General features: G+C 39.3%; 1 protein-coding gene across 1 annotated transcript in view; it reads right to left on the bottom strand.

Annotated features, from left to right (window-relative positions):
* Window positions 1-2,776: 2,776 nt before the first annotated feature.
* Window positions 2,777-17,444, bottom strand: part of kdrl (kinase insert domain receptor like) — a 222,878-nt gene continuing 208,210 nt past the window's right edge. Inside the window, exon 30 of the mRNA XM_072270842.1 lies at window positions 2,777-9,752. Coding sequence (XP_072126943.1) covers window positions 9,539-9,752 — 214 coding nt within the window. The 3' untranslated portion in view covers window positions 2,777-9,538. The remainder of the gene's footprint in view (window positions 9,753-17,444) is intronic.

The raw sequence follows: 17,444 nt of genomic DNA, 5'->3' as shown, positions 1-17,444 counted from the left end.
AAGGGTGGTTGTAGATGATTCGTATTCTGCATGGAAGTCAGTGACCAGTGGTATTCTGCAGGGATCTGTTCTGGGACCCCTCCTCTTTGTGATTTTTATAAATGACCTGGATGAGGAAGTAGAAGAGTGGGTTAGAAAGTTTGCTAATGGCACAAAAGCTGGGGGTGTTGTCGATAGTCTGCAGGGTTGCCTTTTCTCCTTGGAGTAATGGAGGATGAGAGGTGACTTGGTAGCGGTGTAAAAGATGATGAGAGGGATTGATCATGTGGGTAGCCAGAGGCTTTTCCCAGGGCTGAAATGGCTAGCATGAGAGGGCATAGTTTTAAGGTGCTTGGAGGTAGGTACAGGGGGGATGTCAGAGGTAAGTTAAAGGCAGAAAGTGATGGGTGTGTGGGATGCATAGCTGGCAATGGCGGTAGAGGTGAATATAATAGGGTCTTTTAAGAGATTCTTAGATAGGTATATGGAGCTTAGGAAAAGAGAGGGCTATGTGGTCGGGTAAATCTAGGATGTTTCTAAAGTAGGTTACATGGTTGGCACAACATTGTGGGCCAAAGGGCCTGTAATGTGCTGTAGATTTCTATGCTCTAAGAAGCATTTGTGCAGTGAAAGAGATGGTTAATGTTTCTGATGCAGAGTCTTCACCCAAAATGTTGATAATCCCTTTGCCTCCACAAATGCTGCTTGATCTGTTAAGTTCCTTTCAGCAGTTTATTTTCCAGCATCTCTAGTCTCTTGTGTTTCCAAACATCTGTTGTGTATCTGCCATTCATTTCAGTGTGAGTGCCATTTTTGTTTTTCAAAAGAGAAACTTTTTGTTAAACTGGTTTCCTTTTTTATTTCTGCATATTTTTGGTTATGATTTTATATGAAATATGTCCTCGTTAACTCTCCATGTTTTCCCCATTCTTTAATTCCATCTGTAAACAGACAAATTTATCTTGAAGATCAATTAATGAAATCATCTGTAGAAAATCCATAAGATTGGTTTGTTCCCTTGCTTTGTCAACAAGGTTGAGAAGGGATCATGACAGGGCAGAGAAATTGCTCCATAGCATGCTATAATCAACACTCTGATGCAAATGGATGCTTGCCATGTGAAGTTGAGAATCTGGAATTTGGAAGTTTTGAAGAATCCTAAGAAGGTCACTGAGAGCAGCAGGGAATGGAAATGAGATTTCAGCCTAGGGTATTGAGTGCAGAGATCATAATGAGCTGAATGTATGGAGTTGCAAAAAACTGAGAAGGAAAATATTTGAATGATAAAGATGAAGTGGATGCAGGCCACCTTTGTGATGGGAGAAACCTCAACTGAAGGTTAAATAGGATGCTATGGTTTCTAATTATTTTGTTCGACTTGAGCCAGAGGGGAGGGGGATAGAGTTAGTTGCAAGAATTGTGTGGCGACCAAAATTAAGTTGCTTTAGCAATTGAAGGTCAAAGACTGCTGCTGCTGGATATGTGAAGCAAAAACAGAAATTCTTTCACACCAGGCAGCATATCTGGAAAGAGAAACATAATAATTATCACAAAGGGACTTCGATGTGAAATGGCAATCTTGTTTTTTTCTTTCCACAGATGCTGCCTGACAAGTTAAATGTTTCCTGCATTTTCAGTTTCTGTCTCAGTTTGCTTAAGCCTACCTAAAGGCTATCTCCCAGGGCTGACAACATGAAGGTGATGGGAGTATGGTTTGGAGGGACTGAGAGGGGCACGGTGGTCTTCATCTTCAGAGCTTAGGATTTGGTACATTATGTTGCAGTTATACAAGATGTCTCTGAGGCTGCACCTGGAGTATTGTACACAGCTCTGGTTACCCTGTTATCATGAAAGATGTTATTGAGCAGGAAAGACTGAAATGAAAATTTATAAAAATGCTGCCAGGGAAAGGTTGGGCAGGTTAGGACTTTATTCCTTGGAGCAATGGAAACTCTATAAAATTAGGAGCGACATATGGTGCATGCACACAGAGATTTTCTCAGGAAAGGGTTTAAAAAAACCAGCAGAGCATAGGTTTAGTGTGAGGGGGGAAATATTTAAAATGAAATGAGCTGCTGGTAGATGTGATTGAGGAAATATGGTCCCCTGAAGAATTTTGTCTTAATTTATGTGCAAGTGATGGCATACAGACATTGCGAACTACAAATCAGGTCCTTAAGTAAGGCTTACATGGATATTTTCCCTTTGACATGCTTCTGGAGCATGGTTGTGCAATTGCAAATTGGACTCTGGGACTTCACTCAAGTTCTTGCGTGAACCTTAGTGTGTCTTGGTAGCATGAAACTGAATGTGCTTACCTAATGTTTCAAAGAATATGCCTTGTTTCATCTGTCATACTTCAAAGACTATGCCTTGTTTTTATCATTGTTGTGTGTCCTGGTTACTACTTGATTTAATCGCCTGGTTTTTTGGACTGCTACTATAAGATCTGAACATGTCTAATGATGTCCCTTCCCAGGTCAGAGTACTATATTCGCATCAGGAAGAAGGCATCAGCGGCATTTCACCAACTACAGAGGAAAGAATTGAAACTCCCAGATACCATTAAAGAATTGACATCAGTGGAATCAAGTAAATGGTAGCCTGCCCCTCCGAGTTTTCCATTTTGATAAGTGTTTGTGCATTGTAACTGTGTAAAAGTACAAAGCTTGGAGATGTCTGACATTGTGAATAAAACTGCACAAGTTCGAGGTCTTTTTAAAGTTGTTTGTAAAATGTATTATCTTTTTGGTGTTGGCCATGAATTGTCCCTTTTAAGACTATTTTTTAGTCCTTGTATCATATTCCTGAATCACCAGACCTGACACCCAGCTTACTGGCTCAGTACATTTACTTGCTAAGTCACTTAGCAATATTTATTCTGAATTTAAAAGGCAGAAACACTGAACAAATAAATGCTATAAATATATGTAAACTTATATATGTTTTGTTAATGGCTCTAGTAGAGCCTAGGTTATACAGTATATGAAATACAAAGGTCCTCCAGTGCATACAATCTTACACAGATAATACAATGACAATCCTCTTTTTTACCTCCCGCAAGTAAATGACAATTCTTAAGAAAATAAATCTAAAATGAGGAGTATGGCACTTTAAAACAAGTGGTTCTTCGAGAAAGAAGTTGCCTTGACATGAATAGATATCAATCTTTAATACAAAGGATTAGCCTGTCCTGCAAGCATTTGTAAAGGATTCAGCAGCAAACCCTTTACACTGCATCACATTTCAGTTTAAAAGCAAAGATAAATCAAAGCTTAGAAAAGAACTTTGATTTATGTGTTTGAGAATTAATAATGTATGCATCAAGCATTAGAATAGAGGTGATTCTACATGGATGGCTTACACTTCCCTTTTTGAACTGTCAGTAAAGTATGTAGAAAGTGAGCAGTTTTACATGATGACTACAATCGTCCCCTGAAATCTGTTACACAAAACATTCCCATTTATTATTAGAACATTGGTTTTCTTTGAAAATATAATGTTAGTTCAAAAAAAGTCATTAGATTGCAAGAAATGAAACTAAGTAACAGACTGGCATTTCTAACACATTCCATTTTAAAATGAGGTACAATTCAAGGGTGATTCAAATGGTGATTGAAATTCAAGGGTTTGAAATTCACCTTTGGTCAATACTAAAAGATTAACCTTTGTCATCCTACCACTCCTGAGAATTACAGAGGGGATTACAGCTGATATTATAGAAATAGCGACCAAACATTAATTTCTATTCTTTCAGTTCTAACAGCAGCCAAATGGAAACTCCCACAAACCAAGTGACTGTTTAAATGTTTTGTCATATTTAAACTGTCTTGTGAGCAAGATTTGCAAATATGCTAAGGCTGACTTTTGGTTTGAAAATCATAAGTTAAATGTGAAACCCTCCCTGCAAAATATCTCAGCTGACTCTTGGTAAACTAAAATGCTCTCAAGTAACCGGATAACTACATTTATTAACTATCATCTTGGAGGTTAGAGGAGAATACTTCCACATCCAGCTTGATGCAACTTAGTAATAAGACAATCTTAAGTCAGTTGGAAACAATGGGGTAGATATTTTGTCTTTGGTTACCAACAGCAGCAAGAAAACAGGCTATCAACTGAATATCCCTCCAGATGTTCCCTTGGTAGACAACTTGTACCCATTTAAAGTCAGACACTGAAGATGAAGTTCTCTGCCAATAATATAACATTAGTGTATAACTCAGCAGGAATTTTCTAGTTTTGTCCCTGCCGTCTCTTTTTTCATACTTTACAAAACTTGTCTGTTACTTGTCAGCTAGAAGTGGGTGAATGACAAGAAAATGATCATGAAAGTAAGCATTTCACCCACAGCTGTCAAGAGCTGTCCACGAGAATTAGCAACACAGAGCAAAATTAGTGCTGGAGAAATAAACAAGAATAAAATGGTTGAATTCACTTTTAGGATTTTATGGGAATTAGAAATACAACTAATATTATGAAATTTGCAGTTATCTTCCATTTTCTGTTGGTTTTGAAAACTCTAGTGCCCAGTGATATGCTTGAATTTACAACGTGAATGAGGGCTAGGGAAGGGAATTGTCTCATGTACAGATGTGCAGAATTCATCATGAAAACAACTGGGAATATCATATGAATTTGCCTCACTCTAACCAAGACCCTTCATTCTCTATCTGTGTGAGCTTCAGGTCACTGAAAATAATTGACTTCAACATCATAAATCTCCATGCTTGCTAACTAGACTTGTAACATTACCTTCTTCACATTAAAGGTAAAAACACCATTCTATGAAAACTCTTTATGCATATCAAGCAAAGAAATTTAGCTCAAGGGTGGTGGCATATATAGCAAGGAATTTTATGATCTGCAAACTTGTTAGTGGTGTTTTGCTGGTTAAAATAACAATAATTAAAATTGCACAGAAGACAAAAAATATCATTTATCATACCTTGAAGCTATATTGACCACTTAAATCTTACTAATTCCTCAAATGTTACCCCATTGTTAGTTACTTTATGCAAAATAAACAACTTTTCAGTTAGTTGTACATAATTACAAACTACTAGTAAGTACAATTGAATGAACGGAATAATAAATGGTCATGAGGATCTAAACTGAGCAGTCCTGGTGATATCACAACTCCAGATAATAACACTCCTATGATAACAAACATCATCATTATTGCACATTCAAACTACTGCATGAAGCTTGCTCCCTGACATGTTTTACTGTAGTATTGATTTTTAAAACACTGCTTTTTTAGAATAAAAGGTTGGCAGCCAAATAGATCACACTTTGCCCCATCAAGCTCACTCTATTCCACATCCCCAATCTGATTACGTCACATCTATCATACAACTTCTTTTCATAGTAGTCTTTTGACTCCCATTTCTTGGAAGTTACAGTTCAACAGCATGCTGTGTGACAATAGTTTTCTGTTTTAACAGCAGCACCCAACAGCACCACCAATGATTAATCCATTTACTTTAAATGGATCAAAATCTCCATGAAGTAGAAAAGAGAGGAAGTTAAAGTGAATATGTCTGTTTTTGGGGAAGGTTGTGGTGTCTTTTAGAGCCAAATCAGGCAGAGTGAGTGGAAGTGTGGATCTATATCAGCTATTTAAATGAGTGAATAGGCAAAAAGAGGCTGAATGGCCTCCTTCTGTTCCTTTGTTCCATTTACTTTTCTACACAAAATATAGAGCAGTCTAAATTTATAACATCACTAAGCAATACTGAGTATATTTTATTTATGGTATTTGCAGTAGACCTATTGGAACCTGACTTATTTTAACTGGTCATGTGATATTTATGGGATTTCCAGCATCTTGGGAGCTCTGGTGAATTATAATATTGTTTTAGTATTTTCTCCAAACATGAATGAAAAGTTTTCAATTCCAGGGCTCCTTTAAGAAACAGTATATTCACAGTAAGCATATGTTCCCTGATTTTAAGGCTATAACATCTTTTCTTTCCCTTTTAATTTAGAAAAATGTCATCCATAGTTACTGGGAATCCCTAATATACTTGGAATGGTTTGGATAGTTACCTGTTATTTGCTACAGTAAATGTCAGTGTAAGGTTTAGAAAAAGGAATACCGCAACCATTGATTACCTGAGACCTCACTTGCTCTAATATTGATATAAGACTCATAGATTTATTACAGCTATAAAAGTTCTGTTTAGACTGAGTACGTAATTTAGTGAAAAGATCTAAAAATTGTAGCTGCCAGATTGATAAGTTTGGGATTAAAAATGCTTCAGAATATATGATCTATTTATTAATATTGAATATGCTTCTGTACTAAGAACTAATTTTACAGGTTTTTTTGATATTTTCATTGGATGTTATTGTAAAATTGACAATTAGAATTGTATTAATAATGTTAGGCGTAGTTAAATTAGTAAGATTGCTTTTAAATAAATACTTATACTGGTAGAACATAAGAAAGGAAAAAAATCAATCCATTAGACAAAATCAAATTTAAAAATACTTTGGAAATGGTAAGTTAGATGATTTTAAATTAAGTTGCTGTCTGTTTCTTACTCCCACTAACATCTGTACTAAGACTCAGGTTAGTTTTATTGCTATGTTAAGTATCACAACTATTTAAAGATGGAGAAATAAGTAATGATGTTTGAGGGGAGGAAAGGTAGAGTTCCATAATTTAATTGTTAATGTCCAATAATACCCCTGTCATAAGTGAGGGCACTATTCAAATTCTTTGACATTTCTTAGAAAATTCAAAATGTAAAATACTCCCTTGTATCATTGCTGATTGAATTAATTCCTTCTGTTCTAAAGTACTCAAGGTTTCATGTATCCCTGCACATGTTACTATTTCTTAAATATGTTGGTTGAATTTTGTAGAAAAATTGACAGTAAAAATATCATTGTTACACTGTGAAATTGACAAGAGCTTTAATATTTTCGCGCATTAGCAGCCCAATGCAGAAATGCTGACATTACTGTTAATAACTGAACATGTCTTCACTAACTGTCCTATTTTGTAATTCCTCTCCATTCGTTACCTGAAATCACTTAAAATGATGGGATTACAGACCGCGTTTGAACTAGTCCCACAATAAAATATCCTGAAAATCTTACTTAGCTGCCCTAGGTTCAAATGATTTTCTAACTGCAAGCCATTAATTACTACTTAATAAAGTATGTAGACCTAAAAAACCTGATATTGTAATTTACTTATATTTAGTACTGTAATATATACGTATGCCTAAATATTCATCCGCAGTTAATAGTATAAAATGTGCTGCTCAGTGGCTGCAGCATTTCCATTAGGAGAGACTTTCAGTGGCAGAGACATATTTGAGACATGGTATCTGGTTAACCAGGGATGAATTTCTATGCAAAGGGATTTTAAAATTTAAAAATATATTAATAGATTAATTTATAATTATTCAGGTTCTATTTGTTTTCATACTTATCTAATATTTGGTAAAATGGTTAAAATAGTAACTATAAATTGATTCGTGGTTTCCTGCATGAAAATCAAAGGAGAGTTAATGAGCTTGTAGGGAGAGAAAATTTGCTTGGTTACAGGGAAATAAGGCAAGTAGGTGTGGGACTGATAGGAATGCTCCTCTGGGAGCAGGCATACACCCAATAGGCCAATAACTTTCTTCTGTGTCACTAGAAATGTACAAAACAAATTGACGCTTAACCATCTTGAAAACTTTATAGTTGCTTCCTTAATGCCTGGAGCGAGCAGAAACGGAAGAAGGGAATGATCTCACTCCAGAGATCCCTTGATCTTTTGAGGAGAACTAAATTCAAGGACAATTTTTTTGCCTCTGATGCACTTGGCACTCTTGTTCTCATTTTGAGAGCTCAGCGCTTTCTCCAAATACACAACGTAAGTACTTTGCTCAACGTGATTAAACACTATACGCCCACAACAAATGATGGCGGGAACAACTCAATTCATATTAACATGTTTGGGATTAGGGAATGAAGAACTGGAAATATTACACAGGTCATAATCAAGAGATGAGAGCAAATCTTATTGAGGATATGTTGCATTTTGCACAGGTGGTGGGGATGGTGAGGAGGGACAAGCGTTGAAAGGAAATGATACATGGTTAATAATCCAGTGCAAAGGAAGAAACTTTGCTCAATTTTCATGAAGAGCAAGTATAACTGACGGAAAATAAAGTTTGTTGGTTTGTTTGAATTCCATTAGTGATGTGCATTTGAATGTACCCATAATATCATTGTACACTGCACATACTCATATTTAAGCCATTTTGTGTATGATTTTGCTGTTCTGGAAGCTTTTAGACATGAAACTACAGGTTAAATGACTGTAGATTTCACAGTTTACAAATGGATGTGGAATAATTCAATTTTAATTACTTGCTGCAGCTATGCATTGATCTTTATTGTGAAATATGTCACATTTATCAAGATAGATCAAAATGGAAATTAATCATGCTTGGATTGATATAATTGCATTTCCCAGTCTCTTGCTGAGATTCTGCTGGGTTAATTTAACAGTCTGTAGCTGGCAATATGTTCTTTTTCATCTGTTTTAAATGACCTTTTTTTCTTCTATATTTTCTCTTAAATGACCTTCTCTATATTTTTTCTTTATTGTAGTTTGGCTTTCTCAGTTACCTAGCTCTTTTTTTTATTATTATGGACAATACATTTATTGTGCACTATTTGTTGAGGCATAAATCAAACAGAAGAAACCAGGTCTCCATATTGGATGTGAGATATACTTCATTTGGAGGGCGAGTTCATTTTCAATTGGTTGAGGGATGTAGGTACTTAGATCTGAACTCACAACCAGTTTTTCAAGCACCTTTTAATCATTGATGCAACATTGTAGTCCACTGATTTCGCATACCTCTTCTAGTGTTCATTACTTCACTGACAGCTGCTAGTATTTTCATGTGATATAGTAGCCCAATTTGGTCAACTGTTAAGCATGTAAGTAACCATGAGATGGTACTGGATTAGGCCACATCCTGGCAGAGCTCCTGGGTTGCAAGAAGACATTAACATAGTTTGGGTAATAAATCCAGCTGGGAATTGGGAAGTATAAAATAACTCATTTGAAAAAGGAAGCTGAGTCGTCAACAAAAAATTTCCAGATGCTAACAGAAGGTGGGGTTCGTAACATGCACCTGTAAAAACCTTTGCTGAGTAGAGACTAACTCATTTTTTAGCTTCTTGTCCTGATTTTCATGCAGGAAGAATCTATTTTTAAGTGATATTCCTGTGACTCATTGAAATCATTGAACATGCTTTCACTATTGCATGTGATTCACTGACTACATCCACAATCATATGGTAGGGTTGGCTGTGGGCTATCTTGTCTGGGGCTTGTTTGAGTCACTTCAGGTGTATATTGTAGTGATCGAATACTGTGATTTTAACATTAGTTGTTGTGATAGTTTTTAAATCCATTGCTTAATCTAGGTTTGTCCAACCAAACATGAATTCAGTTAACAGTTTTTCAGGACATTGTACTGTTGTACAGTCCTTGGGGGCTGCAGTTGCGATGTGGTTGGGGTCATAAATGCCAGTTTATTCAAACTGGTGGAGTGGTATAGCGAATGACAGAGTTGTAATCAGGTGGTGGGCTGTGACATTCCAATGTCTGGTCCATTGGTAACAGAACTGAATCTTCCAGTGCAAAATCCAGGCCTTCATCCTCTGTGTTACACATATCCGGCTGGAATGGGTTGACATGGTTATCTGCCTCAGACAGTACAGACTCCTTACTTTTACTGACCGCTCTCTTTCTGTTTGAAGAAAAAAGAAAATGGAAGACAAGCAATTAGCTATGATTGAATATGTTGCAAATGTGTGAAACAAGATCGATTAAATGCTTTTACTGAGTCATGCTAGTAATGGCATCTGCTGGGCAATTTATAGTGTGGGAGCTACAAACCGGCTTACTGAGCTGAAAACATTGCACTCAAAAGCCTACGTCCAAAAGAGAGTCTCTCTCACATATATGAGGTGCAATTCTTTTCATTGCTTGATCAATGGACCGCATGCGCGCTTGCCAATTTTCACAACCGATCCAATACAGTTCAGAACAAGCGTTGTGTTAGTAAAAAACTCTATACTGGTATATAAGTTAACTATAGTATTTACTCTGCCAGATATGATCTTCAAGTGAGCCTAGTAATTATTTTGAATCCATGGCTTTTTTTCAGTATAGTGATTATAAGATTGTAACCAGGAAACTCTGCATAAACATGAAATAGTTGTTTAAAAAATCTAAACTTGACCATGAGATCTGCAACTAGATTCCTGGCATAGGCTGTGCAATATACTGTAACACCCTTATGTGGATCATATGGCAGGATCTAGAGTTGACCAGAGTTTTATTGCAGGATCCAAAGTTGATCCAAAGTTTTAGGTTCTTGATTGGACATGGCATCAAAGGTTATGGGAAGAATGCCGGGAACCAGGGTTGAGGAGGAGATAGAAAAAAAAGAATCAGCCATGCTTGAATGGTGGAGCAGACTTGATGGCCCAGATGGCCTAATTCTGTTCCTATGTCTTATGGTCTTATGGACCAAGCAACATCTGAGAATATTCTGTCTGATATCATTCATCATAAAGTGTAGCTCAGGAACATCAAAACAAAGAGTAGAAACTTAAGACGTGAAGTGAAATAAAAGGAAATCAAAGAGTGACTTTGAAGAGACTTCAAGAGATGCCATGACAACAACCTTGCACTCAGCCTCAGGACGACCAAGGAATTGATTGTGGAATTCAGTGAGGGGAAGTGGGAGAACACGCACCAGTCCCTACTGAGGGTTAAGCAGCTTTAATTGCCTAGGGCCTAACATGTTGTTCCAATCAGAAATACAGTACGCTAGAAGTTCTACTTTAGAAGCTTGATGAAAGTTGGTATGACACTAAGAACTCTTGCAAATTTCTGTATATGTATGGTGAAGAGCATTCTGACTGGTTGTATCATAACCTGGTATCGAGGCTCCCATGCATAGGATTGCAAAAGACTGAAGAGGGCTGTGGACTTAGCCAGCTGAATCACAGAGATAACTCTCTCCTCTATCGAGGGGGACTTAATGAGACAGTGCCTCAAGAAGGTAGCACCCAACACCAAGTAACTTCTCCATTCAGGACATGACCTCTGTTCGTTACTCACATCGAGGAAAAGGTAAAGGAGTCAGCAGACCCACACTGAACAATTTAGAAACAGGTTCTTCCCCTCCATCATCAGACTTATGAATGGAACGAGATGCAATGAGTACCTCAGAGACAGAGAAATACATTGCGAGAACTTGCCCTTCGGCTCACAGAGTCAATGGTGACTCAGAATCACCCATTTACACTAATTCTAACTTGGCTCCCATCTTATATTCTTCCCATCCTCTTATAAACTACCCACTCCCCCGATGCTACCACTCACTACACTCTAAGAGAAAATTATAGTGGCCAATTAATCGACCAACCTACACATCTTTGGGATGTGGAAGGATACCAGAGCATCAGAAAAAAGCCTATGCAGTCTTGGGGAGAATGTGCAAACTCCATACAGATTATACACAGTACAGAATTGAACTCAGAACTCTAGCATTGTGAGACAGCTGCCCTCCTGCCTGCACCACTGTGTCGACCCACTTGTATGAATTTACAGACAGCAAATCTCAGAAACAAAGAGGAAGAAAGCCATCCTCTTCCCTGAGGAAAATCCTCATTAGTCTGCATAATGTGCTTAAATGCCCTGCTGGGACTTTCAATTGTCAACCTCTGGACAAGAGATTACGATAATCGAGTTGATCTGCAATAGAAGCAAACTGCACAGTGAAAATGTAGTGGTTAAAGGGTGCCAACTTGCTTTCTTGCTTAAACAGTAAAACAAATAGTTAACTTTGTTGTCCTCTCTGAACAGCAGCTGCTCACACAGCTTTTGGACAAGCCCAGTCATGTAGTCAGGTGGTTAATTGTCATGTAGATGATGACCAGAACCAGCTTTAACGTGTCAGAATCCACAAACCTGGCCAATACCATTGACAGGGCTAAATGAGGGGCATTCTGTTATGAACCTTGAGAAATAACTAATGAACTGTCTGCATTCAAATTGCCATTGGAACCACTGGCATCCAGCATTTTGACAAAGCTCTATTAAAATACCCATACTGTGGAATAAATTGAAATGAAGAGAAATAGTGACTATTTTCAAACAAATAGTCATTCATTGAAAAGATGACAATTTCTTTCTTTGGGAAATCGAACTTTATTGAAAGCTTTGTTGACTCTTGACAACTAGCTTTGACTGATTCTCTGTTTTTAATTTGCAGGTAGTAAAGTTGTCAGGAGATACAGGGACAAAACTTGGAAATATCTGTTCTTCTTGGAAAATGTCCAGATGACTGGAGTGTGAGATAAAAGGCATAGTATTAGCAGTAGTTGACCACACAATAAGAGGATTTTTGAGCCTTATAGATTCACTGCCAGTGGTCCCATTATACTTTATCCCAAGGGTAGCTGTCTGGCAAGATTTGCCTATCACTTAAATTGTGCTCCTAACCAAAGTTTAACTGTTATTTTTGAAATGTAATCTTTTAATGATATGCTTGCAACCCACAGGATGATTATTGCAGCCAAGATCAACCTCTGAGATTAACTTCATGTGCATTATGGTAAAGTTACTGAGGTAGAATGGGATTTATTTGTGAATTGGTACTAATTGAGGAAGGTGGCCTGTGAATACTTGAAAAGGCTATTATGTTCTATCTTGAATCAGAAAGAATTGTAAATCTGCAGTCAGTCAATCTAAAAATACTATCTCCTTCTCTCAGTTTCTCTGTCTCCACCGCATCTGCTCTCAGGATGAGGCTTTTCATTCCAGAATGAAGGAGATGTCCTCCTTCTTCAAAGAAAGTGGCCTCCCTTCCTCCACCATCAACGTTGCCCTCAACTGCATCTCTTCCATTTTGTGCACGTCTGCCCTCACTCCATCCTCCTGCCACCCCATCAGGGATAGAACATAGAATAGTACAGCACAGTACAGGCCCTTCAGCCCACAATGTTGTGCTGACCCTCAAACTCTGCCTCCCATATAACCCCCCACCTTAAATTCCTCCATATACCTGTCTAGTATTCTCTTAAATTTCACTAGTGTATCTGCCTCCACCACTGACTCTGGCAGTGCATTCTACACACCAACCGCTCTCTGACTAAAAAACCTTCCTCTAATATCCCCCTTGAATTTCCCACCCCTTACCTTAAAGCCATGTCCTCTTGTATTGAGCAGTGGTGCCCTGGGGAAGAGGCACTGGCTATCCAATCTATCTATTCCTTTTAATATCTTGTACACCTCTATCATGTCTCCTCTTATCCTCCTTATCTCCAAAGAGTAAAGCCCTAGCTCCCTTAATCTCTGATCATAATCCATACTCTCCAATCCAGGCAGCATCCTGGTAAATCTCCTTTGTATCCTTTCCAATGCTTCCACATCCTTCTTATAGTGAGGTGATCAGAACTGGACACAGTACTCCAAGTGTGGCCTAACCAGAGTTTTATAGAGCTGCATCATTACCCCGCGACTCTTAAACTCTATCCCTCAACTTATGGAAGCTAACATCCCATAAGCTTTCTTAACTACCCTATCTACCTGTGAGGCAACTTACAGGGATCTGTGGACATGTACCTACCCCCAGATCCCTCTGCTCCTCCACACTACCAAGTATCCTGCCATTTACTTTGTACTCTGCCTTGGAGTTTGTCCTTCCAAAGTGTACCACCTCACACTTCTCCGGGTTGAACTCCATCTGCCACTTCTCAGCCCACTTCTGCATCCTATCGATGTCTCTCTGCAATCTTCAACAATCCTCTACATTATCCACAACACCACCAACCTTTGTGTCATCTGCAAACTTGGCAATCCACCCTTCTACCCCCACATCAGGGTCGTTAATAAAAATCACGAAAAGTAGAGGTCCCAGAACCGATCCTTGTGGGACACCACTAGTCACAACCCTCCAATCCGAATGTACTCCCTTCGCCATGACCCTCTGCCTTCTGCAGGCAAGCCAATTCCGAATCCACCTGACAAACTTCCCTGGATCCCATGCCTTCTGACTTTCTGAATAAGCCTACTGTGTGGAACCTTGTCAAATGCCTTACTAAAATCCATGTAGATCACATCCACTGCACTACCATCATCTATATGCCTGGTCACTTCCTCAAAGAACTCTATCAGCCTTGTTGGACATTATCTGCCCTTCACAAAGCCATGCGGACTGTCCCTGATCAGACCATGATTCTCTAAATGCCCATAGATCCTATCTCTAAGAATCTTTTCCAACAGCTTTCCCACCACAGATGTAAAGCTCACTGGTCTATAATTACCCAGACTATCCCTACTACCTTTTTTGAACAAGGGGACAACATTCACCTCCCTCCAATCCTCCAGTAACATTCCCGTGGACAATGAGGACATAAAGATCCTAGCCAGAGGCTCAGCAATCTCTTCCCTCGCCTCATGGAGCAGCCTGGGGAATATTCCATCAGGCCCGGGGGACTTAGCCGTCCTAATGTATTTTAACAACTCCAACACCTCCTCTCCTTTAATATCAACATGCTCCAGAACATCAACCTTTCTCATATTGTCCTCTCCATCATCAAGTTCCCTCTCATTGGTGAATACCAAAAAGAAGTATTCATTGAGGACCTCACTCACTTCCACAGCCTCCAGGCACATCTTCCCACCTTTATCTCTAATCAGTCCTACCTTCACTCCTGTCATCCTTTTTGTTCTTCACATAATTGAAGAATGCCTTGGAGTTTTCCTTTACCCTACTCGCCAAGGCCTTCCCTTGCTCTCCTTAGCCCCTTCTTAAGCTCCTTTCTTGCTATCCTAAATTCCTCAATATACCCATCTGATCCTTGCTTCCTAAACCTCATATATGCTGCCTTCTTCCACCTGACTAGATTTTCCACTTCACTTGTCACCCATGGTTCCTTCACCCTACCATTCTTTATCTTCCTCACCAGGACAAATTTATCGCTAACATCCTGCAAGAGATCCCTAAACATCGACCACATGTCCATAGTACATTTCCCTGCAAAAACATCATCCCAATTCACACCTGCAAGTTCTAGCCTTATAGCCTCATAATTTGCCCTTCCCCAATTAAAAATTTCCCTGTCCTCTCTGATTCTCTCCTTTTCCATGATAATGCTAAAGGCCAGGAAGCGGTGAGCACTGTCCCCCAGATGCTCACCCACTGAGAGATCTGTGACCTGACCCAATTTGTTACCTAATACTAGATCTAGTATGGCATTCCCCCTCGTCGGCCTGTCAACATACTGTGATAGGAGTCCGTCCTGGACACACTTAACAAACTCTGCCCCATCTAAACCCTTGGCAGTAATCATCTGCCAATCAAAATCACCCATGATAAGAAACCCTGTTATTTTTACACCTTTCCAAAATCTGCCTCCCAATCTGCTCCTCGGTATCTCTGCTGCTACCAGGGGGGCCTATGGAACACTCCCAATAGGATTCCTCTTGTCCTCACCCAGCCTCTGTGTCCATACTTTCTCTCCTCACACTTTCTGCTTTCCACAGGGATCACTGCCTATGTGACTCCCTTGTTCATTCACCTCTTCCCATTGACCTCCCTCCTCGCACTTATCCTTCCAAGTGGAACAAGTGTTAGACCTGCCCCTACACTTCCTCCCTCACTACAGATCAGGGCCCCAAACAGTCCTTCTATGGCGAGGTGACACTTCACCTGTGAGTCCGTTGGGGTCATCTAATGTATCTGGTGCTCCCATTGTGGCCTCTTGTAGATCAGGATACCTAATGTAGATTGGGAGACCGCTTCGCCGAGCATCTACGCTCCGTTTGCCAGAAAAATCAGGACCTCCCAGTGGCCAAACATTTTAATTCCACTTCCCTTTCCCATTCTGACATGTCCATCCACTGTCGTGATAAGGCCACACTCAGACTGGAGGAGCAGCATCTTACATTCCATCTGGGTTGCCTCCAACCTGGTGGTATGAACATTGATTTCTCAAACTTCTGGTGATGGCCCCATCTGCTTTTCCCACTCTCACCTTATCTCTTTGCCTGCTCATCGCCTCCCCCCTGGTGCTCCTCCTCCTTTTCCTTTCTTCCATGGCCTTCTGTCCTCTCCTATTAGACTCCCCCTTCTCTAGCCCAGTATCTCTTTCACCAATCAGCTTCACAGCTCTTTACTTCATCCCTCTCCCCCTAACACTTTCACCTATCACCTTGTGTTTCTTCATCCCCACACCCTTCTAACTCGGACTCCTTATCTTTTTTTCTCCAGTCCCGCTGAAGGGTCTCGGTCCGAAATGTCAACTGTACTCTTTTCCATAGATGCTGCATTGCCTGCTGAGTTCCTCCAGTATTTTGCACGTGTCACCAGTCTGAATTGGTTTTGATGTTGAAGGACCCTAAAAATTGCTGAGATTCATTACCTGATCACAATGTATCTGAAGCATTTTATCATATTTTATTCTGTCGTGAAAGTTAAATATTACTAAGTGACTATAATCTGAAAGCACAGACCAACACAAGGATTACCAGTTAATATGGGTGTTTGCATTCAGTGGGCAACAAACATTAAAATCTAGTAGCATTTCAGGATGTACTATTGAGGTCAAATGAGCTGCTTAAAATTTACAGTAGATTTTTAAAAAACATTGACTTAAAAAATCTCTGATTTGTATGTGAGATGATAGATATTTTTGACAAGGTACAATGGTCCGATTTCTTCTGGTAGGTGTCAGATATTGAAGTTGGAACTGCTGGTATTTCTCAGTAACAAGGTCCATTTACGTGGAGGAGTCTGCTCCAGAAGCCTGCCCAAGTTAGACTGTTGCAAGAATTGCAAGCTTGCTAGTTATAATGGGAAGCATGTGGCTATGTCTAAGCAAGGGATTTATGTATGTGAGCTCTTTTTATTTCAAAGCTAATAATTGAAAATTACAGATATTGTTTTAGTTGGCTATATTTAAAAAAAATAATTTTAATACACTATTAATTCTGGCAGCTTTGGCAGTCAAACCCCAGGTTTGGAATTTGCCTGTCAAAGATATTTAGAGGAGTTTTGTGGGCAAGTCTTGTTCTAAGGAGGACATAAATAATCTTCCAGAAATAGTAGGGGACAGAGGGTCCAGTGAGATGGAGGAACTGAGCGAAATACTTGTTAGTAGGGAAGTGGTGTTAGGTAAATTGAAGGGATTGAAGGCAGATAAATCGCCAGGGCCAGATGGTCTGCATCCTAGAGTGCTTAAGGAAGTAGCCCAAGAAATAGTGGATGCATTAGTGATAATTTTTCAAAACTCGTTAGATTCTGGACTAGTTCCTGAGGATTGGAGGGTGGCTAATGTAACCCCACTTTTTAAAAAAGGAGGGAGAGAGAATCCGGGGAATTATAGACCGGTTAGCCTAACGTCGGTGGTGGGGAAACTGCTGG

The sequence above is a fragment of the Mobula birostris genome, chromosome 10, assembly GCF_030028105.1.
Source record: "Mobula birostris isolate sMobBir1 chromosome 10, sMobBir1.hap1, whole genome shotgun sequence".
Classification (NCBI taxonomy): domain Eukaryota; kingdom Metazoa; phylum Chordata; class Chondrichthyes; order Myliobatiformes; family Myliobatidae; genus Mobula; species Mobula birostris.
The sequence above is the reverse complement of the archived record's forward strand: the minus strand, read 5'-3'. Positions and strand labels throughout refer to the sequence as shown.